The 22,319-nt window shown below is 36.2% G+C and overlaps 4 protein-coding genes across 5 annotated transcripts; 1 reads left to right on the forward strand and 3 right to left on the reverse strand.

Annotated features, from left to right (window-relative positions):
- Positions 1 to 1,961: 1,961 nt before the first annotated feature.
- On the reverse strand, positions 1,962 to 2,905 carry LOC122043348 (17.6 kDa class I heat shock protein 2-like). The gene has a single exon (XM_042603918.1). The coding sequence runs from the start codon at positions 2,822 to 2,824 to the stop codon at positions 2,135 to 2,137; it is 690 nt and encodes a 229-aa protein (XP_042459852.1). The 5' UTR covers positions 2,825 to 2,905; the 3' UTR covers positions 1,962 to 2,134.
- Positions 2,906 to 6,340: 3,435 nt separating this feature from the next.
- On the forward strand, positions 6,341 to 6,841 carry LOC122044283 (uncharacterized mitochondrial protein AtMg00810-like). The gene is made up of 2 exons (XM_042604796.1): positions 6,341 to 6,680; positions 6,744 to 6,841. Exons 1-2 carry the CDS (start codon positions 6,341 to 6,343, stop codon positions 6,839 to 6,841), a joined length of 438 nt encoding a protein of 145 aa, XP_042460730.1.
- A 3,648-nt stretch (positions 6,842 to 10,489) lies between these two features.
- Positions 10,490 to 12,202, reverse strand: LOC122040295. The gene is made up of 5 exons (XM_042599621.1): positions 11,849 to 12,202; positions 11,528 to 11,752; positions 11,134 to 11,452; positions 10,957 to 11,061; positions 10,490 to 10,867 (listed from the first exon to the last, which is right to left on the reverse strand). Exons 1-5 carry the CDS (start codon positions 12,098 to 12,100, stop codon positions 10,719 to 10,721), a joined length of 1,050 nt encoding a protein of 349 aa, XP_042455555.1. The 5' UTR covers positions 12,101 to 12,202; the 3' UTR covers positions 10,490 to 10,718.
- Positions 12,203 to 13,954: 1,752 nt separating this feature from the next.
- Positions 13,955 to 19,152, reverse strand: LOC122043349 (guanylyl cyclase 1-like). 2 transcript variants are annotated; one of them, XR_006129491.1, is made up of 9 exons: positions 18,816 to 19,152; positions 18,574 to 18,698; positions 17,087 to 17,198; positions 16,220 to 16,294; positions 16,003 to 16,091; positions 15,532 to 15,593; positions 14,991 to 15,082; positions 14,590 to 14,665; positions 13,955 to 14,355 (listed from the first exon to the last, which is right to left on the reverse strand). XR_006129491.1 is itself a non-coding variant. In XM_042603920.1 (9 exons), exons 1-9 carry the CDS (start codon positions 18,948 to 18,950, stop codon positions 14,302 to 14,304), a joined length of 801 nt encoding a protein of 266 aa, XP_042459854.1. In that variant the 5' UTR covers positions 18,951 to 19,150; the 3' UTR covers positions 13,955 to 14,301. The 2 variants fall into 2 exon arrangements, 1 of the variants encoding a protein (XP_042459854.1); XM_042603920.1 differs by having other exon boundaries at positions 14,991 to 15,063; positions 18,816 to 19,150.
- Positions 19,153 to 22,319: the final 3,167 nt, after the last annotated feature.

Here is a 22,319-nt window from a genome sequence, read left to right on the forward strand (position 1 = left end):
GGGTCTTCTTGCTAATTGTCAGGTCCGCAGATCTAACTAGACTTCAGCTAGTTGTCATGTCCCGCAGACCTAGCTAAATTTTCTATCAGATATCATATCACATCTTGACCTATCTACACTTTATGCCAGTTATCAAGTCCTCAGACCTAACTAGGCTTCAGTGTGGTGTCTGGTACTCTAGACTCGTTAATTCTTACACACTCAGTAAAAGTATTAGATAAACATAACATCTAATTTTAAATCATTTATCTTTCATCAAAATCTGAGTTTGACCATTGGTGCTAACTGCACTAACACATTCTACTAATGAGTATATTTTATTTCTTGGACGAAATCTTATTTCCTTATTTTCAAATAAGCAACCTACTATATATCCCGCGAGCACCGAAATTTAATATAAAATTATATCTAACGTGACGCCTCTATAATTTATTCTTTTAAAATTATATTTCACCTAACCACTACATCCAAAATCTAATGTGACAATATTAGAATGATTTATTTTACGCTAAATTTAATTTTACATGATCATATCAAAATCTATTATGAGAATATTAGAGCGTTCTATTTTACGATAAATTTAATTTTACATGATCATACCAAATATATAGAGATTAATTTTATTTTACTTATAAACATGTGATAACTTAACAATAATAATTTTCAATTTCTTATATCTTTATAAAATTACTGATATATTCACTGAATTATTGTCTAGATATCAATTTATCAAGTCAGCGATTAAATTTAACTCTAGTTGAATTTGTCAAAAGATGAAGACAAGTACAAAAAAAATAATAATGAATAAAAGCTGCTATTAATTTTAATCAATAGATAATTGTGATTATAATTAAGATCTATATGAAATGTCATTTTTTATTATTATTCTAATAATTTATATAAAATAAATTCTTTGACTACGTTAATGGTAATAAGAAATATTACCGTCTGTTTTATATTTTATCTTTTCCATTCCTATAATTCTATCAAAGGAGAGGCCGAAGGAGGTCTTAAAGAGGAAGAAAAGGGCCGGGGAACGAAGGCGAAGCGTTTGAACGACACGTGGCCGGATTGCGTGAAGAGGAAGAAAAGGGCCGTTTTTCCTTTTCACTCCTACGTCCCATCCATGTCCCTCCTCCCCCAACTTGCCCACCCTGCTCTGCCCTGACTTTGAGTCTAAGTCGAGTCAGGCCGATGTGACTCCATTTTAATCGAGCTTGTACCTGCCATGTGACTTCCGTTGTTATCCTCCACGTCATAACATGGGAAAAAATCACTCTTCTTTCTGATGTCGTATCATTTTAATCGAGTTTTTTTTTAATTCGAGCTTACTTTTATTTGATTGTTGATTTTTTTTTCTTTCTATTTTTAAGATCTATTTAGTTAGTTGGTCAATTATATTTATATTATAAATTTCATTGTTTGTTTAAAGAGTTATAAATTTAATTTAAGGGAATTGTTAACAAATTTAATGAGTTTTTTATAATGTAAAAAATATATATTTTTTAAAATTTATTTACTTTGGAAGTTAAATAAGATTAAAATTTTCCACCCAACTTATACTCGCATCACAACACGCCGCGTGTTCCTAAATCGTTCTCCTTCAGGTAAGATTTCTAGGTATTCGTTTTCCACGTAAATAAAAGGAACTAAAAAAAATTCATGTAAAAGCCAAGACTTCGAGGCGAAGGCATTTCTTAGTGGTCCCCGGTAGCTGTATTTATCTTTTGCACCGAGTATTAAAAAAGTACTAAAAATTATTAAAAGGAATCGATCAGATAGCGACTGAAGATTCGGCAATTCGCCGACAGCCAGGAGAGGAGCTTCTCGTTGTGAATGAGGAGTGTGAGGAATGATTGGGATTTTGATCACTGAGAGTTTGGGTGGCAAACTACAGAATGGGAATTGTCAAACAAGCACAAATCAGCGTAACACAGAGTTCACGGAGTAAATCCGACTGGTAAAACTCGAAACATTTATACATTATTTATTAATAGCATCTTGCATCTAATACAGTAGCGATAGGCCACACGAAGATCGAAGAGAAGCCAGACAACAACCCTAAATCACGAAACGAAGACGAAACGAAGAAGCAGGTGAATCGACAATGAGGCATCATGTCAGAAACTAGGAACTAACCGTAGATCTTGATCGACTTGCCGCTAGGCTTCTTGACCACTTTCTTAGGCACGGTGACCGTGAGCATTCGGTTCTTCATCGCGACCTCGACCTGATCCGCCTTGACGTTCGCCGGCAGGCGGAATCTGCGCAGGACCTCGCCGCCGCTGTCGGTCTTCTTCTCGCGCGCGACACGGGGCCTGGTGTCGGTCTTCTTCTCGCGGTGCCAGGTCTCCGTCTTCTTCTCGCGCTCGACACAGTGCCAGCTCTCGGTCTTCTTCCCGCGCTCGACCCGGTGCCAGGTCTCAGTAGTCTTCTCCTGCTCGACACAGTGCCGGATCTCGATCTTCTTCTCGCGCTCCACACGGTGCCGGGTGTCGGTCTTCTTCACGCACTCGCAGCGGTGCCGGGTGTCGGTCTTCTTCACGCGGTGCCGGGTGTCGGTCTTCTTCTCGCGCTTGCAGGTACGCTCGCCGCGGATCTGGACGGAAGATCCGCCCACCTCGACCTTGACGCCCCTCTTTTGCCGGCAGGAGAGATCGGCCTTAAAGACGCGAGCTTCGCAGGTCTCCTCCCAGTCAACGCGGGCGTCAGCGACAGCCATACGGAAGCGGGGGTAGGGGAGGTCAGAGTAGAAGGGGTCGACAGAGAAGGGATCGACGGAGTTGCTCCGCCGGGGATCGAAGCCGAAGGGAGTGAACGACATCTCTTGTGGCCGGATTGCGTGAAGACGAAGAAAAGAATCTTTAACGCGACGCAGCAAGGAAGGGGAGGTTTTAATAGGACAAGCTTGTTGGAGATTAAACTTTATTTTGATGTTGATAGAATTTATGATGATAGAAAAATGAGGTGGTAAATTTGATTAAATTTTGTGATAGAATTATTGAGTTGTGATGATAGGATAAGAGCTAGATAGAATTTTAAAAAAAAATTTTGACTATAAATATGTATCAATAAATAAAGTAAGTTATGTGTTTTGTTTTATTATTTTCTGGATAAGCTTATAAATATGTATCTCTTTATAATAAATAAAAGATTTTTCACCTCTTTCATATTTTTTCTTTTATAATCCTTTTATTTCTTTTCTAATAATTTCTTTTTTCAACAAAGTGGTATCAAAGTCATGTCGATGTTTCCTATCTCTCGTCTTGTTGATTTGAAGTATGACAATTGGAGTATCCAAAAAAGTGCCTTACTGGAGAGCGAAAGTTTGTGGGATATTGTTGAAAGAGGTTATAAAACGCCTCAAGAAGGAGTCGACCAAACGGAGGCACAAAAGACGGTAATGACGGAACAAAAGAGAAAAGATAAGAAAGCTCTTTTCTTTATTTATAAAGCTCTTGATGAAGCTACTTTTGAGAAAATAGCCGAAGTTACAACTTCCAAAAAGGCATGGGAGATTCTACAAGTAGCATACAAAGGTGATGAAAGAGTAAAAAGTATTCGCCTTCAAATCCTGAGAGGGGTATTTGAATCATTGAAGATGAAAGAGTCCGAAAATATATCAAACTACTTTACAAGGGTATTGGTTATTGTCAACCAATTGAGAAGAAATGACGATAACATTGAAGATAGTCACGTCGTAAAGAAAATTCTACGCTCGTTGGAACCAAGGTACGACTATGTAGTTGCGGCTATAGAAGAATCAAAAGATGTGAAAGAAATAAAGGTGCAATAATTATTAAGCTCTCTACAAGCTCATAAAGCAAGAATGCAAAGAAGAAGGAGAGAGCCTATGGAGCAGACTTTACAAACCAAGCTCACCATTATTGACCAGAAAGAAGAGTCAAAGACCGAAGGTTCGCAAGAAAATGGCGGTGGTCGTGGTAACTTCCGTGGACGTGGCCGAGGTAGAGGCCGTGGCAGGGGCTTTGCTCGAGGCCGAGGAAGAAGTAAAGACAACAATCAAGGTAGAGACCAAAGGTATGACAAAAGAAATGTAAGATGTTATACTTGCAACAAATTTGGTCATTATGTAACGGAATGTCGCTCTAATAATGTGCAAGGGAATGCTAATTACGTGTCAAAAGAAGACAATGACAATGATGTAGTTTTGCTAGCAAGAAAGGATGGAGATTCCACAAACAAGAATTTGTGGTATTTAGACTCCGGGGCAATCAATCATATGTGCGAGCGTAAAGATATGTTTGCCGAGTTGGATGAAACGGTGAATGGACAAGTTTCATTTGGAGACGCGTCCAAAATCCAAGTAAGAGGCGTTGGTAAGATTCTTATCAAATTTAAAGATGGAGCTCACACATACATCACTGATGTTTATTATGTGCCTGACATGAAAACAAATATTATTAGTCTTGGGCAATTGCTTGAGAAAGGTTTTAATATGCAACTAAAAGATGGTAGTCTTCGTCTGAGAAAACAAAGCAAACTTATTGCTCATATTCCTATGTCTAAAACTAGGATGTTTTCTCTTGATATTAAGCATGTTACTGCAAAATGCTTAAGTGCATGCATAAAGGATATTACATGGCTATGGCATATGAGGTACGGGCATGTAAACTTCAGAGCTCTGAAGTTTCTCTCAAGCAAAGGAATGATGAATGGTCTTCCTCATATTAATGCTCAAGATGATATCTGTGAAGGGTATATTCTTGGCAAACATCCTAGAGCAAGTTTTCCGAATGAATCGCACAATCAAGCTAAGAAGTCTCATGAACTCATTCATACGGATATATGTAGGCAAATCACTCCGACCTCCTTTGGAGGTCGTCGATATTTTCTAACTTTTATTGATGATTTTAACAGGAAAACTTGGGTCTATCTTTCGATGAATAAAGACGATGCTTTTGAGAAGTTCAAGGAATTCAAAGGATTGGTAGAAAATCAATCTGGTTATACTATCAAGGCAATGCGGTCAGATCGTGGTGGTGAATTCACCTCAAAAGAATTTGAAAAATTCTGCAAAAATCATGACATCTGGAGGCCTTTAACAACACCTTACTCCCTTCAACAAAATGGAGTTGCTGAAAGGAAGAATCGAACTATTCTCGACATGGTTCGAAGTATGCTCAAAACGAAAGAAGTACCCAAAGAATTTTGGACCGAAGCTGTAAACTGTACGGTGTATTTGCTAAATAGATCTCCTACAAGAAATTTAAAAGGAATTACATCTCAAGAAGCATGGATCGGATACAAGCCATGTGTATCTCATTTGAAGATTTTCGGGTATATTGCCTATGCACACATTCCAGATCAAAGAAGAACGAAGCTTGATGACAAAAGCTTACATTGCATTTTCATTGGCTACGATACAAGATCGAAGGCTTACAGACTCTATAATCCAGTGAACAAAATGATTATCATAAGTAGAGATGTTGAATTTCAAGAAGATGGTGCTTGGAATTGGACCACTATTATGGTGATGATTCAAGAAAAAGAACAAGTGAAGGAGAAAGTACCAACTCCACCACCTTCGTCTACTTCTTCATCACCCTTGGATGAAGAAGATCCTCCACTACAAAAGACAAGAAGTCTTCAAGAATTATATAAGGTGACAACTCCACTTAATCTCATTTGTCTTTATGCTAATAAAGAAATTGTATCTTTTGAAGAAGTTATTAAAGATAGCAAATGAAAGAAAGCTATGGATGAAGAGATGAAAGCAATTGAGAAGAATGAAACTTGGCATCTTACTATTTTGCCCGATGGCCATAAACCCATTGGTGTGAAGTGGGTTTATAAAGTGAAGAAAAATGCTCAAGGAGAAATAGAAAAGTACAAAGCGCGACTTGTGGCAAAAGATTACAAACAAAAGGTCGGCATTGACTACGAAAAAGTGTTTGCTCCCGTTACCCGAATGGAGACTGTAAGATTGATAATCTCTTTAGCCGCTCAACTAAAATGACAAATATTTCAGCTTGATATTAAATCGGCATTTCTTAATGGCTACTTAGAAGAAGAAGTTTATATTGAACAACCGGCTGGCCACATCAAGAAGGGGCAAGAAAGAAAGGTGTTGAAGTTGAAGAAATCTCTCTAAGGCTTGAAGCAAGCACCGAGAGTATGGAATTCAAGAATTGATGCATACTTCAAAGAAAATGGCTTTATGCAATGCCCTTATGAGCATGCTCTTTATGTAAGAGCAGACAATGATAACATCTTATTGGTATCATTATATGTAGATGATCTAATCGTGACAAAAAGTTCGCCACAAATGATAAAATCTTTTATGTAAGCTATGACAAAAGCATTCGATATGACCGATATGGGACTTATGTCCTACTTTCTCGGCTTGGAGGTGAAACAAGGAGTTGATGACATATTTATGTCTCCAGAACAATATGCAAAAGAGGTCCTCAAGAGATTTAGAATGGATGATTGTAATCTAGTTAACACACTGGTGAACTGTGGAACAAAGCTATCCAAGAGTGACGAAAGAAAGACGGTTGATCCCACACGTTTCAAAAGTTTGGTGGGAAGCTTGCGGTACATAACTTGCACTCGACCGGATATATTATATGGAGTTAGTCTTGTGAGCAGGTTCATAGAAGAGCCTAAAGAGACTTATTGGAAGGCAGTCAAGCGAATCCTTCGTTATGTCCGAGGTATTATGAATCACGGACTATTTTATTCTCATTCTAATAATTTTCAGCTTGTTGTATATTCAGATAGTGATTGGGGTGGAGACTGTGATGACCAGAGAAGCACTTCCGACTTTGCATTTTTCGTTGGAGATATATCATTTTCTTGGATGTCAAAAAAATAACCTATTGTTACTCTTTCCACTTATGAAACAGAGTACATTGCGGCATCCTCATGTGTTAGTCATGCTATATGGCTAAGAAGCTTGCTATAGGAGATAAAATTTGAACAAAATGAAGCAACTCAAATTTGTATTGACAACAAATCGACAATTGCATTGGGGAAGAATCCAGTATATCATCAAAGAAGTAAACATATTGATGTTCGATTTAATTCTATTCGAGAACATGTGAAAAACAAAGAAGTTGAGTTAGTCTATGTGAAGACTAAAAATCAAGTTGCTGACATCTTTACAAAGCCACTCAAATTTGAAGATTTATCAAGATGCGGAACTTACTTGGTGTAACGACCACCCTTCTTACTACTACTCTCTAAGGGAGACCGTTACCTAACTACTACTCTACTTACTAGTGTCACTTATGCTATTATTAGCAACACTTAGATTTATCACGGCCCAGAGGAATTCCTACCGAAAAATTTTGACAGAGTCTCCCCTGTACCGGTGACCAAATCCATAATACAAACAATATATACGCAACCACAGGCGGTTGGAACACATTTATTCACAACCACGCAGTAATAAATCAACAGTAAAAGAAAGAAACTACTCTAGCAAAGCAACCAACTACATCACTCCACCAATAATACAAGTGAACTACTTACAAGTGCGGAATAAACTTAAATACAGTCTCAACTCAAAATAACACTTAAGGAAATCTAAAAGAATTAAACAAAAAGTCTTAACAGTTTTGTCAGCTAATTCTGGATCTCTCCACAGTCCAGACATCACACACCTTCATCACCACCACCATCCTGTCGCCTCCCTTTCATATCTTAGCTTTTCCTTTATCTACAGTAGGAGGAAAGAAAACAAAACTATAAGCGAAAACGCTTAGTAAGTACTAATCTATCTCACAAAAACTCGAAGTGCATAAAAGTAATGCAATAATACTGAAACTGAACTGCTAAAGCAAAGCTGCATATACTCATGATATACAGAAATAAAACTGAATACTAAACATGCTCACTAACTGACAGAAAAGTAATGAAACTACTACTGTAGGCTTAGAATTAAAGAACTAAACTTTTATTGATTCTAAGAATAAACTTGTTTCATTTTCTTATATCCTTATAGTAGAAATTAATCTTTTAATTTCTCTTTCACTTTCTTCTTCTTGTTCTTCTTACTTTTCTTATACTAGAAATTAATCTTTTAATTTCTCTTTCACTTTCTTCTTCTTGTTCTTCTTTTCTTTTCTTTTCTTCTTTGGGCTCAGGCTTAGTACCATCTTTGTTTTGCGCGCTCTCTAATAGTGACTGAGGTAGCGAGCCTCTAGTCCTATGAGGTAAAGACCTTGGTCTTACCAGGGCCAAGACCTTGGAATTGGTCACCTGGATTTGTTTAACGACAACCTTGGAAGTCGGGTACTAGCCTCTTACTTTAGTTTACTTGTTATCTCTTTTTAACTAGACCTTGGTCTTTTTCTTTTTACTCAGTTTTCTCATAATCCTTTATTAGAGTTTATTGGAATCCTTTAGATATACCTAACAAGTGTTGGATTACAATTAACTAAGCATGCTATAAAAACAATACAAGGGAAACAAATCTAAACTCTCTCTAAGCATGTTATAAAACAAAGCAACAGAAAAGCAAATCTGATCTTTCTAAACATGCTGTAAAACAAAGGAAAAGAAAGCACATCTGAACTTACTAATCATGCTATAGAATAGAGCAAAAGAGAGCTAGTTTGAACTTTTAAAACATGTTGTGATAAGAGCAAAGAAAGCTAATCTAATCTTACTAATCATGCTATAAAATAAAGCAAAGCCAATCAAACTACGAGGTAAACTTAATAGTTGTTCATGTTCAAGAAAACCATTAAACTAAGACTACATACTTTAAATAAAGATCATTCTTGGATAATAAACTACTCAAGCTTATTTAAGAAACTTTCAAGCCTAAAACAAAGCTGTGAAATTCTAAATTTTAGGTTAAAAGGCTAAGGAACTAAACAAATGAAACGCCAAGTAATCAAATTCTGAAATGTTAGAAAGGTAGCACCACAAGCTAACTCCAAATTATAAAACAGGGTTGTTCATGTTAATCCAAGAAACTAGGAACTCAAAATTGGAATGCTGGGAACTAGGGCTGACTAGCTTTATTGAGTTGGCACAGGAAGGACCAAATAGTAAGCTCAAAGAGGGTCGTTCGTTCCACTATACAGCACAAGAAAAGAAATCTAACCAAACCTACTAATAAAGAGCTGTTCTTTTCAAGTTTAACAGGGAAACTATAGCAGGAAATGCTCTAATCTGCATGGTATAAGAAGCAAACAGCATTGACAGAACATGCTATCACTTAACTGCATCGGAAATTAACAGCATAAGCAAGAAATGCTATAACCTGCTCTAATCTACATGGTATAAAGAACTAACAACATACAGAACATAAGAAACAGAACTTCACTGTTCCACTGCAAAACAACAATGACGACAACACCAGAACCCTATTATACCTAGCCGAGCATCAGGAATATTCATACACCATTGAAAACGAACCCTAACTCGGAAATCAGAGAGGAATAGGAAATTAACCTCGGAGTAGAGCTTCTTGGACTTACAACCGAGAAGAGGAAGAAGGCTTTTAGGGTTCGGGCGAAGCTTCTCAGCAACTCCTTTGTGCTTCCGAGCTCCTTTCGTCGGGATGACCACGCACAGTGAAGCTTGAAGATTGGCCGGAAGAGTCCTTTCGCCGGCACCGGAGAGGAACCCTAGCGTCGTTGCCTCGGTGTGTTTTCCGCCCGCACAGACGTTGCACGCGAAGGAGAGGAGAACGGGATTCGGGTTCGGGAAAAGAAAACCTAAACCTTTTCTTATATCTAGGGTTTTCCCAAATAACTAAACTTTAAATCTTTCTCTCCATTCTTTGTTAACAAAGCGCTCATAGCTTGGTTGGTTGGGCTGTGTCTGATTAGGTCAGTCCGACCCGAGGTCACAGGTTCGAGTCTCACCTTCAATGATTTTTTTTTGTCAAAACTTTCTTCATTTTGTAAACATACTAAACGACCTCCAAAAATTACGTAAACATACTCTAAAAATTTCTAAAAATCTCTAGAATATTTTAAAAATATTTCCAAATATTTTTAAGAACATCTAGAACTCGAAACAGGAAAAATTGGATCGTTACACTTGGAGTCACAAAATTAAGTTTAAGAAAGGGTGTTGGAGATTAAATTTTATTTTTATGTTGATAAAATTTGTGAAGATAAAAGGATAAGATAACAAGTTTGACTAAATTTCGTGATAAGATTGTTGAGTTGCATAAAAATAAAATTTTTTAAAAAAATCTTGATTATTAATACTTATCCAATAAACCTATAAATATGTACCTCTTTTCAATGAATGAAATAAATTATATATTTTATTTTATTCTCCTCCTTTCCACGTAAAGATTCTTCACCTCTTTCATATTTTTACCTTCTATAATCTTTTTATTTCTTCTCAATAATTTCTTTTTTTCAACAAGATTATGGAGAATCCTTTTGTTTTGTTGAAATTGGGCTTCTTAAAAGTTCTGGGCCGGGTTGGTCCTGAGACTTTAAATACTTTAGTAGCAATGCTATTTTTGATGATAAAAAAGTACTAATAATTTTTTAAAAGAAATATTCAAATTGCATTGCTTCAAGTAATTATTGAAATTATTCTACCACAAACCGACAAAAACTGTGGCTTTGGTTGCACGCCACTAACCTGCAGAGCTTTCCGGCTAACCTCCGGTCGCCGGAATAACACCGGCGCCGTAAAAAAAAATACAATATAAATTTCCTACATATCCTGAAACGTCTTCTAAAACCTCAACCCAATTTACCACTGGCCGGAGGTCAGTAGGTCCACTCCTGAGGAAGGCCCGTCTCGTGAGCTCCTGCGCCTACTGCTAGTGCGAATGGTGGGGAAGGCGAAGGACTGCTGAGCTTCTGGTAAGGTTTTCGGTGATGTGACATGACGGCGCTTTCTCGCCCGACAAAAGCATCTGTGGAAGCAGAGACAAGAAAAATCAGTGTCTTTTTAGGGTAAAGGTCATGCAGTTTTGGAAGGTTAGGAGGTAAGGGAGGGAGTTACCCGAGTTGAGGAAGCCGCCGGTGAATCGAGTTGGAGCAGCGACGTTAACTATGTTTTGGTTCAATGCTTGTGCGACCTTTTCGGGCATGAAAACAGTCGAAATTTCTGTTGGAAGAACGAAAGAAAAGTAAATAATCGAGGAAGAGAATCCGAAGAGAATCAATGCGGGAGGTGTACCTGTGATTTTCTTCGCCTCGAGCTTGTTGCCGGCGGTGCGGGGGATGAACACGCCGGTGCCGACGGACTCCTTTCGACCAGTTGCGGCGCCTAGGAACGCAGCGCGCATGCCGGAGCCTGGGAGCGAGGGAGTAGGAGAAAGCGGCAGCAGTGATGGAGGGGGCTTTCTCAAGGGCGTCCAAGCGGAAACTGGAAGATCCGGTGGTCGGCCGTGCCGGTTCTCCCCGTAAAATCCGCCGTCGGCGTTGGCTTTCTGCTGCTTATGCCACGCAGCAGATAACTGCTGCTTGATGGATAGTTGCCGGCTCAAATGGTAGAACTATGAAAAGAGGGGCAAAAAGGAATGATGGCCTTGATTCGGACAATTTGAGAAATCGACAAGCAGAATACTCACACGAGCAGCTTGTAGTTGTTCTCGTGGCGTCAGCACAGATTTCTTAGGAGCCGTCGTCGCCGGCGACGTCTCGTTGCTCACGAGCAGAAATCCACGGTCATGGAGGCAACCGATTTGACGAAGTCGCACTGCCTGCGCTGCGGCCTCGTGTAGCAAATCACCGAGATCGTTCCCCTTCCTCCACAGCTCCGCCGGCGGAGACGGCGCAGCTGATCCGGCCATCGCCTTCATCCAAAACAGCCCCAAATCGTGGGATGAAAGTCGAAATTCGTACGAGAAAGATGAAAAGGCATCTGAAGAAGTTGTTGAAGTTCTTTCTACCTTCGATTTGTTTGCAGCATCAATGGCGGCGTCCAGATCGTCGTCCTGGAGGAAGTGGTGGGCCATCTGCTTCGTGAGCCTGGCCATGTGATCCTCATCCTCCTTCCTCTCCTCCGTCTCGGCGAAGCCAAAAGGGATGCGTCTAATTTTCCCGCTGGCGCCGCCTCTATCTGCTCCCCGATGAACGATATCGTCGCAGAGGAACTCGGCGGGGAGCCAAACCTCTACGCTTTCGAAAAACTCCCTCGCCATCGCTCGCCGATCGTTCGCTCGAGCGGGAGAGATCGATGGCTTCCGCCTCGAGAAGGAAGAAGAGAGTGGGAGAGCGCGCGACGAATGAGGAGGCGAAATTTGGGGGAGAAGGGTTTTATTGACGCATGAATAGCCGCTCCCTCCCTTTCCTCTCTCGCCCCATCTCTGTTTACTAAGAAGGATAGATCATTAAACATTTAGAAATTTGGGGGAGAAGGTTTTTATTGACGCATGAATAGCTCCCTCCCTTTCCTCTCTCGCCCCATCTCCCTTTCGATGTGTTTGACTCATCTAATCGATTCGACTTGGTTTGACTTAACTAGCTCAGCTAAAGTAAACAAACTCGACTTGAACAGATCTATTATAGTAACCACCGTTTTAACATTCCATTGAAGTAAACTGAACCATAATCAACGTTTGGCGCCAAGAAACATTTAGAAATTTTGCGTTTCCGCCCCTTGCAATTTTGCGTTTTACTTCTAGTACTACAAAAAATTCCAAAAAGCAAAAAGCCAAAAAAATTGGTGATGAGGTGGATGATTTTTACAATTCCGAGGAGTTCACGTCAAAGTAATGGCGCCCATCACTTTTCCCGCCATCACGTCCCACCATTCCCGCCACCGATCGCCTCGATTGCCGCCAAACGACGAAAATTTTTTTTTACGAGTTTTAAATTTTGAGACAATTTAATTTAATTATAATTTTTTAAAAAAAATAACATAATTAAGATTCATACAGTTCTTTAAAAATATAAATTAATCAAACTGTTCATAAATTATTCAAAATTTAATTTAATAAAAACTCATTTAAACTTATCTAATAAAATTTATTAAAATCAATAAATAAAGTTCAAACTTCAGACTTGTTCATAAATCAATTTTTTAAATAAAAGTAATAATTTTAATATTAAATTTATAAATTTTATACTTTATTTATGAAATATATAGATAAATATATTAATTTTTTAAAAATAAAATTATAAATCTTAATAAACATATTATAATTTTATCTAAATATATAATTTAATTTTTTATTAAATATTTAAATTTATAATTTATATTTATTAAGATTATTTAAGTTCGATAAAAATTTAAATAAACTTATAAATCATGAATATATTCGTTAAATAAATTTCGACTTGATTTGATTATAAATAAATTAAACTCAAACATGACTTAGCTCGATTACACACTTACTGTTCTTATATGAGGTTATTAACTTATAATTTAAATTATTATAAAATCCTTATAAAATCCAAACTGTGTAGTGTATAAAAATTTATAAAATAATTTTTAAAAAATATTAAATATTCTATTATTAGAATATAATTTTTTAAGTGAGGAATTTTGAAATAGATATTTTACAAAAAAAAAAAAGTGGGTGTATATATATATTGGAATTAATAATTAAATTGTAATATATTTAGTTCAGAAAAATAAATATTACATTTATCAATTATCATAACCTTCAATCAAATAAAGGTTTCTATGTTTAACTATAAAATAAATTTATATTAAATTATGATGTCAAATAATAATAAATAATTGTTTATTAACTCTATTTTTACTCACTAAATAATAAATATTTTTATGATATTCAAGGCAAGCAAGCCAAGTTAGTCAAGATAATTGAGTGAACCTATTAAGCCGACTCAAGATAATAAGTAGTGTCAAGTTCAAGTGTGATAATAAGGTATAATCAAATAACCTAATCGAGCCAATTGAGCCAAGCAAATCAAATAACTTGAACAAGTTGAGTGAGCCAAGCAAAGTCGAGTAGATTATGGCAAATTACATAACTCGACCCATAGAACTAATTGGATGGGTCAATTGAGTGAGCATATTTAAAACTAAATGAAAGAAAAAGACATGGGCATACTAATTGTAACAACAATGACTCACAAGGTAAGACAATCAAACTGAGTGAACTAGGCAAGTAAATACCTTCAATCGAACCAAGTCCAACTTCAATATGGTTCGATCATAGTTCGACTTAAACTCCAAAGAATCGTGAGCCAGCAAGAGAAAGTTTTTTTTTCACTTTCATGATATACATTAGTTTTACAAAAATTTACACAAGTTGGCTGTACATTTTTTTTAAAACATATATAAATATATAATTTGCAAAGGATGAACGATGCATATAGCCACACAACCATGAGGTGATGATCACTGGAAGATGAAGAAGACCAATTGGCATTTCTATTTTACGAGTCTGGACGAAAGATTTGTAAACTTTTTACCACTCAAAGATATCTGCATAATTAAAGCACAAAATATGAAGATCATGTGTGGTTTTGTGACTCGGGACACTATTTAATTCATAAGGAAAAATAACAAAATTTTGTGTTTTCATGTTCATTGTCCTCTCGAGCGAGCAATCGATAGAAATTCCTAATCCAGATCACTCTAGAAAACATCTATGCTAGTATTTGCGAGGCTGATACAATTGTAATAAGTAAATCTGTTAACCTAACCTTAAAATCTTACCAGTAGGATATCCTCGTCGGTGCCGAAAGATTTCCGTGCTTCGTCCAAGCATTCTATTGAAAGTTTCTCATGCTTCCTACACCATTCGATATAAAACTCGACTGAAATGTGGCTTACTCAATGAAATAATCGTAAAAAGAAAACATTCGAGTCAAATTATCTCAAGTAGAAAGGAAATTCAGATAAAGTCTTGGAAAGCAAACTAAAGATTAAATTAGCTTTAAATTTTCATGATACATCTGCTAAAAGTCTTGTTCCAAGCTAAGTTTGAGGTTATGACTTAGTGGAAAGCAAGATCGACAAATATATTATCGAAGAATAATTAGGTAGAAAATCAATTCATAATTTTAGAAGAAGGTCAAATCCAGCACTTTAATTCCTTTAAAAAAAAAGGAAGGTACCTTGGACTGGCAGGATCTCTTATTTCAAATTCGCCACTCCCTCGATCAAAGCCACATATCACGACATAATGCCCTAGGTAAAGGAATTATTTCTGTTGGAGTAAGAACAGAACAATATACTCAAAAGACGAAGCTAAAGAGCCGTAAAACTTGTACAGGTTACATTTAAGCAATTGAAAGGCAATTGGCTGGTCTGGCCATTTATTTTCTCTGATTGTGGGAGTTCATTGATAGGAATCTAAGACACATATGTTTTTAATGTAGGATATCAGAAAAAAAAACAATTTAGCTACTATGGCCATTTTTTTCTTCAACCACAAATATTCTTATTTGTCAATACAAACAGAATAATACATTAAGATCTATCGAGTATCAAGTCAATGTCTGATATTATCTTTGAAAAAAAATATAATGCAATAATAGAAAACATGAATGTTAATGAACTCACACATATAGCAAGCATAAATATTAGCACGTTGGCTTTAATAAAAAAACTTAATGAACCAAAAATTACAGTACAATTGCAAACTAAATAACTTACCCATGTAATCTGAGTTGCTCATATAGCAGTCAGCATCCTGTGCATCCTTTGTCCAATATTGACTACGAGAAATGAAGATCATCAAGAAATCAGACAAATAGTTTCCCGTATCAAAAGCTTATGCTACTTCAACAGCAACAGACCAATGACATCATGCATCATTTGGTTATAGGCTTAAACATAGAACTAAGAACCCTCTTAACGTGGACTGATGTACTTTACATAGGTTTATTGTTGATGGGGCCCGGCCTCTAAACAATAGGTGCACAAAGGTAACAAAACCTGTATGATTTGCCTACACAAATGATTTGCCCATCCAAGACAAGAAGAGAGATGGGGTCAGTTGGTGGAGGTTCAAAAGACAAGTCCAAAGGAAACAACACAACTATACATAACACTACTGAAAATATTTCACTACCATTCCTAGAGATGAAAAAATAAGTAAATGTTGATGATTAGAGGATTTGTTACCTCAACTTGATCTTGTTAACTAAAGCAACTGCAACACATTGGCCTGTCAATATTAGGAGAGATATATCCTTCGCGCTGATGGATCTGCACTGTGGAACATCATAAAGGTTTTAAACTACTTCATTGACTATGCAGTTGAGACCCCGTCATATTCTCAGTCAACTATTTAAACCCTATGGCCATCCAAGATAAACATGACAAAATGTCCCGCACATACTTGTATGTTGATCCCAGCCTCTAGGGCTTTTTCAAATAGCCCATTCACTCTCTCTATGTCATCTTGCAGTTGCTCCTGTAGGTGTCCCAAATCAAATTATTATTGGCTGATTAATTTGATAGAAGAACATGGTCTGTCAGAAAAATATTAAAAATTGGATTTCCATATAAATGCACATGTCGCAATATACTACTTTCAAAGTGAAGAGATATGAAGAAACATTACTAGAAGCAAACAAAGGGATATTAGTAGAAAACCACAAAAATATTATTGAAGGTTAAAATTTGATGGCCTTTAACTCAAGAGAATGGAATTTCATAAAAGAGATAAGGGTCTACAAATACAAATGCTGGATATTTGTAAGTTGTAATATAATCAATGCAACCACACCACATGTGGACAAATTCACATAGTAAATGGGAGTTCAATAAAAAGTTCTGCAACCTAAACTCCAGAAAAGTGCAAATTGAGTAGATCTATTTATCTAGGGTCATTTAGAATGGATCAAACTCTGATGGTGGACATTGTGCTGAAAGTGTTTGTAATATCTTCATCATATAGCAAAAGAAGTGTTACGGAATAGAAATTTGCATATGTATTAGGCATTTTATCAAACCATTCACCAATGTTTTTTAATATCAAATTGCAGTCCTTGAAAATCAGCTTACAACATGATTTTTGCTCAAAATTGACTTGTTTGAGTTCATTTGCACCTAAAATGATCATATTTGGGTCATACACATCTGTAATGGTGTACAAACATAAGAGTTTGCCAATGCAAGTTGATTTCAGAATCAGTACACAAGGGTATGCTGTTTGTGCTGCAGGCACACTTCAAATAACAGGCAAGAATTTGACAAAACTTACTCTATAGTAGGATTCAGCTGAATACTCTGGATTTGCACCTAATGTCACGGTCAAGAAAGAGAACTTCACAGAAAACTTATGCAACAAGTATGCTAGATCAACAGTCCAAATGCTGCCAAAACGTGAGAGGTATCAGTGCAACAAAAGGCATTATAATTGGAATTATCAAAAAGCAAAGTACTTGTTTTGTTTTTTGTTATGAACTTTGTAGTTCATAATAGCATAAAAATAGATTCATTCACATTGCCTTTGCTCTCAATTAACAAATGTTGAAAACTGTGTGAATAAACCTCAAATAAAGCACATGTTAACCATGGCAGAACACATGGATCATGGATCGTGACGGACTCCAAAGATAAAATATAGACCATGCCATGCACTTGTTTTCATGTTACAATGAAAAGAAGCCTTGCACCAAAAAGAGAACATACTTTAGCTCTCCAATCCGTTCTAAATGTCAAAATGATTCAGTTTCATGTTTCTAGACTCTTATCCAGAAAATATGATCAATAATAAATGGAACCTGATCACATCACACAACTAATTCTGCATGTAATTCAGCCTATTAATAAATGTAGAAAATGAAAACTTCTTTATGTGAACATGGTAGCTATTTCACCATCCAAACCAAACACCAAAATGTCTCAAGTCTCAACTATTTGTTATCAGTTCCACTGATCTCATAAAATACAAATATGTTCTTTGTCACAACAGTGACCCAATAGATACCGTTGATGTTGCAGGAAAGCTTGGACAAGGTAAATTGCGTATTGATATGGCATCATCTAATGTTGAAATGGCAATAGCCCAAAGAAAGCAGGCACACAGGGTATAATAACAATGATAAACTAAAAAAAGAGAGGTAGAACAGTGTATCCAATTGTGAATGCTACTTCAGTGAGAAAATTGCATAATATTGTGGCTTTAATATCAGTCATATTTTATCAACTACAACATTATTATGCAGTTATGAAATATCACATATGAAAAAGTTAGCATAGCAAAAAAACCAAAATACTAAGATGAATTTGTGAGATTACAAGAGGGAAAAAAAAGTAAAAACACTACTATACAGACCAGTTAGAAATCAATAGATCTTATAATTAACAATCTGGATTAATTAGGTCTCTTAGTGTAACAGGTAGAGAGAAACTACGTAAAAAAAACTTAAATTAACATAGCTAGAGGTGGCTTAGAAGATCTGGATGTCAATAGCGATATAACTTTGCAAAGAGCTCAATGGAAAGGTCAGATCTGATTAATCGAACTCCAAATAGTTGTTGTAATAATAGTTGTAGTTATACTTCAGTGCCAAAACGCTAAATGACAGCATCATAAAACCATTAGAAGACGAGCCATTTCCACGATCGAGTTCACCATGAGACTCGTATTTAAAAGTTTTAATGTGGCCAATGGTTTTTGTCCTTGTACGTAAAAGAAAATAGTGAAGATCAATGTAACCAGAACAAAAAACAAGGGCAACTTGCCTTGTCGTGTCACAAATCTTCTCAAGATCACGGATATCAAACTGTTCCAGACCTACCGTCCTCAAGACCATCAGCACGCAGGCGAGGCCGCAATCCCAATCGAACCGCTGCCGCATATGAGGAACCTAATTCCATCAAAACAAACAGCACCAACGTCGACACATTTCGCCCAATAGTGAAATCAACCACAGCAAAGTGGCCAAAGGAGCGAGGAGGGGAAAAAACAAATTTTAACCACTAACATCGACGGAGTTGGAGCGGCAATCGATCGGGTGATCGAATGGAAGAGAGAAATCGTCTTCGCCGTCATCAGCGCCTCTTCCCCCGATCATCTTCGCCAGCTTGTCAGCGATGACGCGGAAACGCCACGGAACCATTCAACCGCCTCTCATGGCATCCAAAGCTCCCCGCCTCAGCCAAATCCCTCTTCTTCCGCGGACGCTGCTCCGGAATAAGAAGAAGAAGATCTGCACCGACGCGATCAGCTTCTTCGTCGGTCATTTATCGTCAACCAACTCGGCGGCCAAAATTTATAGAGCAAACGATCGCAAACGGAGGGTTTTCGCCGTAATTTCTCGCCGTCACCAATCGAGGATAAAACCGCTAAGTCACCCAATCATTACGCCGTCGGATTCATGATGGGGCCCGCGAAAAAAATTCCAGAATAGCGGGTAGGATGGAGGGTAAGAAATGATAGAGAAGAAGGCCACGAGATTGGTCCTTTTTTTCTTTTATTTTTATTTTTTGTGCCTTTTATTTAACTATTCAGTCATTTATTCGGTTGGAAGGGATAAGGATGAGGAGCATGTTTCCTGAAATATATTTAGAAAAATCTTAAGAAAATATTTCAAAATAGAAACATATATGTAAGGTCGATCATTTTTTTTAATCCTATTATTTTATGAATCTATTCTTAAATATTTTTTCTTTAAGGATATTATTTTTTATTTACAAATATAAGGATGTGAATCTCATTTTTCATGAGAGGAATTAACAATTTCAATTGACAAATAATATAATAGTGTAATGTTAAGATGACTGACGACGTTAGAAAATTTAAACAATAAATTATGTAATATGTTCTTTTTTATAAAAATTTAAATATTGTCAATTTTAAAATGTTGAATTAAAGAGAATTTTAAATTTCTAATTTATTAATAAGAAAAATCTTAATAATACATCGTAACTAAATCTTGAACTCTAGATCATTAATTGATATATTTATGAAAATTATTAATAAATTTTTAAATTATTTTAGATATAAATAGTAAAAAATACACAAATGCATTTTTATTTTGGATTATTAGTAAAGAGATGAGATTTTTAATAAAATAGTAAAATGAAATGCATAAATAACGAATGTTAGTGATTAGCACAGCTTGCTTGTCGCATCGTGAGCTGTAATGTTTGTGTTTACTAAGACGTGGAATGAAGAATAAAAGGAAACTAAATCCAAGCTGAAAAGGAAAGGAACCACCAAGGCCACGGATTTGAGAAAGAAATATTATTTTAAAAAATTATAAATAATTTTTTAAATTCGTCTCTATTATTTTAGACTAAATAAACGGAAAAAAAAAGGAAATCTTATAACCCATACTTATGAAGAAAAAAACGTCCACTTTCATGATTAACCAGTAAAATCTAGACGCTTGAATTATTTAAAAAAAATAGTGACGATTATTGTCAATAGCTAAAATTGAAAGACACTCAATTTGGGACCTCATAGTGGTTGCGCATTGCTTGCGCCGACGTACCAGCGAACTGTTTTTTAAAATCAGATTTTGCCAAGATTCACCGGCAAGCTATCCTGGAAAATTTTGGCGCGGTTTTGATAGAAGACATTGTCCATGATGTTGGTGGTTGGGTTGAAAATTGATCTATCTATATGATCATTTTGGGTTCAGTATAGTTTTCTCGGATGAATCTAGTAATTAGCGCATGAGGTGTTATCATTATAAGATCTGGGATTCGAATCTCAACAAAGTTGAGATAAATATCTCCCTTATGTGTAAGTCACTATTCCAAAAGTTAGTTGTCCCGTGATCTACCTCTTTCGTATTGATCCTGAGATGAGTTGACGGAAGTATTGGAGACGAATGTATTCATCTTTTATCACTATTTCGAATATAATATAGACATAAAATATTATAGTTAAAGATAATATTGATCATCTCAAGCATATCAAATTAGAACAAATATTTGTACATATACTAACTACGTCAATTTATGGGCCGACTTAAAATACCGTTGACTTGTATGGTGAAACATTTTTGAACTTTCTTTAATTTTTTTTATAATACAAGTATTTAACTCTTATAATTATATTAATTATTGAGTTGAATTTTCGATCGCCTAATAAAAGAAATCAGAAAACACATATAAATTATGACGAATGGTCCGATGTCACAAGTATTTTGAAATCTTCAAATATAATATATTTTTTGTGAGACTTGAACTCTTCAAATATAATGTATTTTGGTCATGATAGATGGTCCATCGAGCTGTTTTTTAAAATCAGATTGTGCCAAGATTCATGTCAACGTCATCCTGGAAATTTTGGCACGATTTCTTCGACACAAGACATTGTCCGTGAAGTTGTTGGGTGGGTTAGAAATTGATCATCTATATAATCATTTTGGGTATAGTTTTAATTTTCTCAGGGTGGTGTAATGGTTGAGATATAGAAGGTTGTCACATGAGGTATGAAATTAAAATTCGACGCGTTCAAGTATACTCTCCCCATGCCTTGGCTACTTACACTAATAGCTAATAGTCATCCATAATTTACCTCCTCCATATTGATCTAAGGACGGATTACCGGGGGTGCAGGGTGAGTGAATCACCTTTATCATATTATCCTAGGAACGAGTTGACGGGGACACTTGAGGTGAGCGAATCACCTTTGTCACATTTTGGATATAATTTCAACATAAAATACTATTAGAGTTAAAGATAACATCGTTCACCTTAAATGTCCTAATATTATTGAACTCATGATAAGATATTGATAGGTAAATAACATAGAGTATTTTATCAACACCTAGGCCTGTAAATGAACCAAACGTTTGTGAACAAGCTTGGTGTTCGGCTTGGTAACAGCTTGTTTATGTTCGTTCAATATACATTAGATTAATTAAACAAACAAACTTGAACAGCTCGTTAAGCTAAACAAACAAGTTTGAACACATATGTGTTCAACTCGTTAACGTTCGTGAATAACGTTCGTGAACAATGTTCATGAACAATATTCACAAATAATATTTATTAATAAAAATTTTTTCAATATGCTAAATAAACAATAAAATAAAATAAAATAAATAAATTTAAATTATCAATCTTAATAACCAATCAAACAATTAAAACTTTTAAACAATCAAACAAGCTTGAATTGAGAGTTTGATAACATATAAACGAATCAAACTCAAACCAAGCTCAAGTCAAGCTCGAACCAAGCTCAAGCCAAGCTCGAACCAAGCTCAAGCCAAGCTTGAATTGAGAGCTTGATAACATCTAAACGAACCAAGCTCAAGTCAAGCTTCAAACAAACTCAAGCTCATAAAAAATAAACCAAGTCAAGCTTGAACACTCATTTCAAAAGCTTGGTTCATTTTAAGCTCGGCTCGGCTCGGTTATCTTATCAAACAAGCTTGAACACCCCAAAGCTCGGCTTGACTCTGCTTGTTTACAGCCCTATCAACGCCCTTTTGTATGGGGAGGTCGAACATCTAATAAGATATTTTACACTC

Source organism: Zingiber officinale, chromosome 2A (genome assembly GCF_018446385.1).
Source record: "Zingiber officinale cultivar Zhangliang chromosome 2A, Zo_v1.1, whole genome shotgun sequence".
Lineage (NCBI taxonomy): Eukaryota > Viridiplantae > Streptophyta > Magnoliopsida > Zingiberales > Zingiberaceae > Zingiber > Zingiber officinale.

What these genes read in the sequence shown, in the direction of transcription:
- LOC122043349 (XM_042603920.1), bottom strand. Translation starts at nt 18,950, where the DNA reads ATGGTTCCGTGGCGTTTCCGCGTCATCGCTGACAAGCTGGCGAAGATG. An exon ending in AAGATTTGTGACACGACAAG is followed by an intron (nt 17,199 to 18,573) that starts GCAAGTTGCCCT and finishes ACGTTTTGGCAG; the next exon opens with CATTTGGACTGTTGATCTAG. An exon ending in AGAGATCCTGCCAGTCCAAG is followed by an intron (nt 14,666 to 14,990) that starts GTACCTTCCTTT and finishes CGAATGGTGTAG; the next exon opens with GAAGCATGAGAAACTTTCAA.
- LOC122043348 (XM_042603918.1), bottom strand. Translation starts at nt 2,824, where the DNA reads ATGTCGTTCACTCCCTTCGGCTTCGATCCCCGGCGGAGCAACTCCGTC.
- LOC122044283 (XM_042604796.1), top strand. Translation starts at nt 6,341, where the DNA reads ATGGGACTTATGTCCTACTTTCTCGGCTTGGAGGTGAAACAAGGAGTT. An exon ending in AATCCTTCGTTATGTCCGAG is followed by an intron (nt 6,681 to 6,743) that starts GTATTATGAATC and finishes TTGTATATTCAG; the next exon opens with ATAGTGATTGGGGTGGAGAC.
- LOC122040295 (XM_042599621.1), bottom strand. Translation starts at nt 12,100, where the DNA reads ATGGCGAGGGAGTTTTTCGAAAGCGTAGAGGTTTGGCTCCCCGCCGAG. An exon ending in ATGCTGCAAACAAATCGAAG is followed by an intron (nt 11,753 to 11,848) that starts GTAGAAAGAACT and finishes TTTTGGATGAAG; the next exon opens with GCGATGGCCGGATCAGCTGC. An exon ending in CGGCGGCTTCCTCAACTCGG is followed by an intron (nt 10,868 to 10,956) that starts GTAACTCCCTCC and finishes CTGCTTCCACAG; the next exon opens with ATGCTTTTGTCGGGCGAGAA.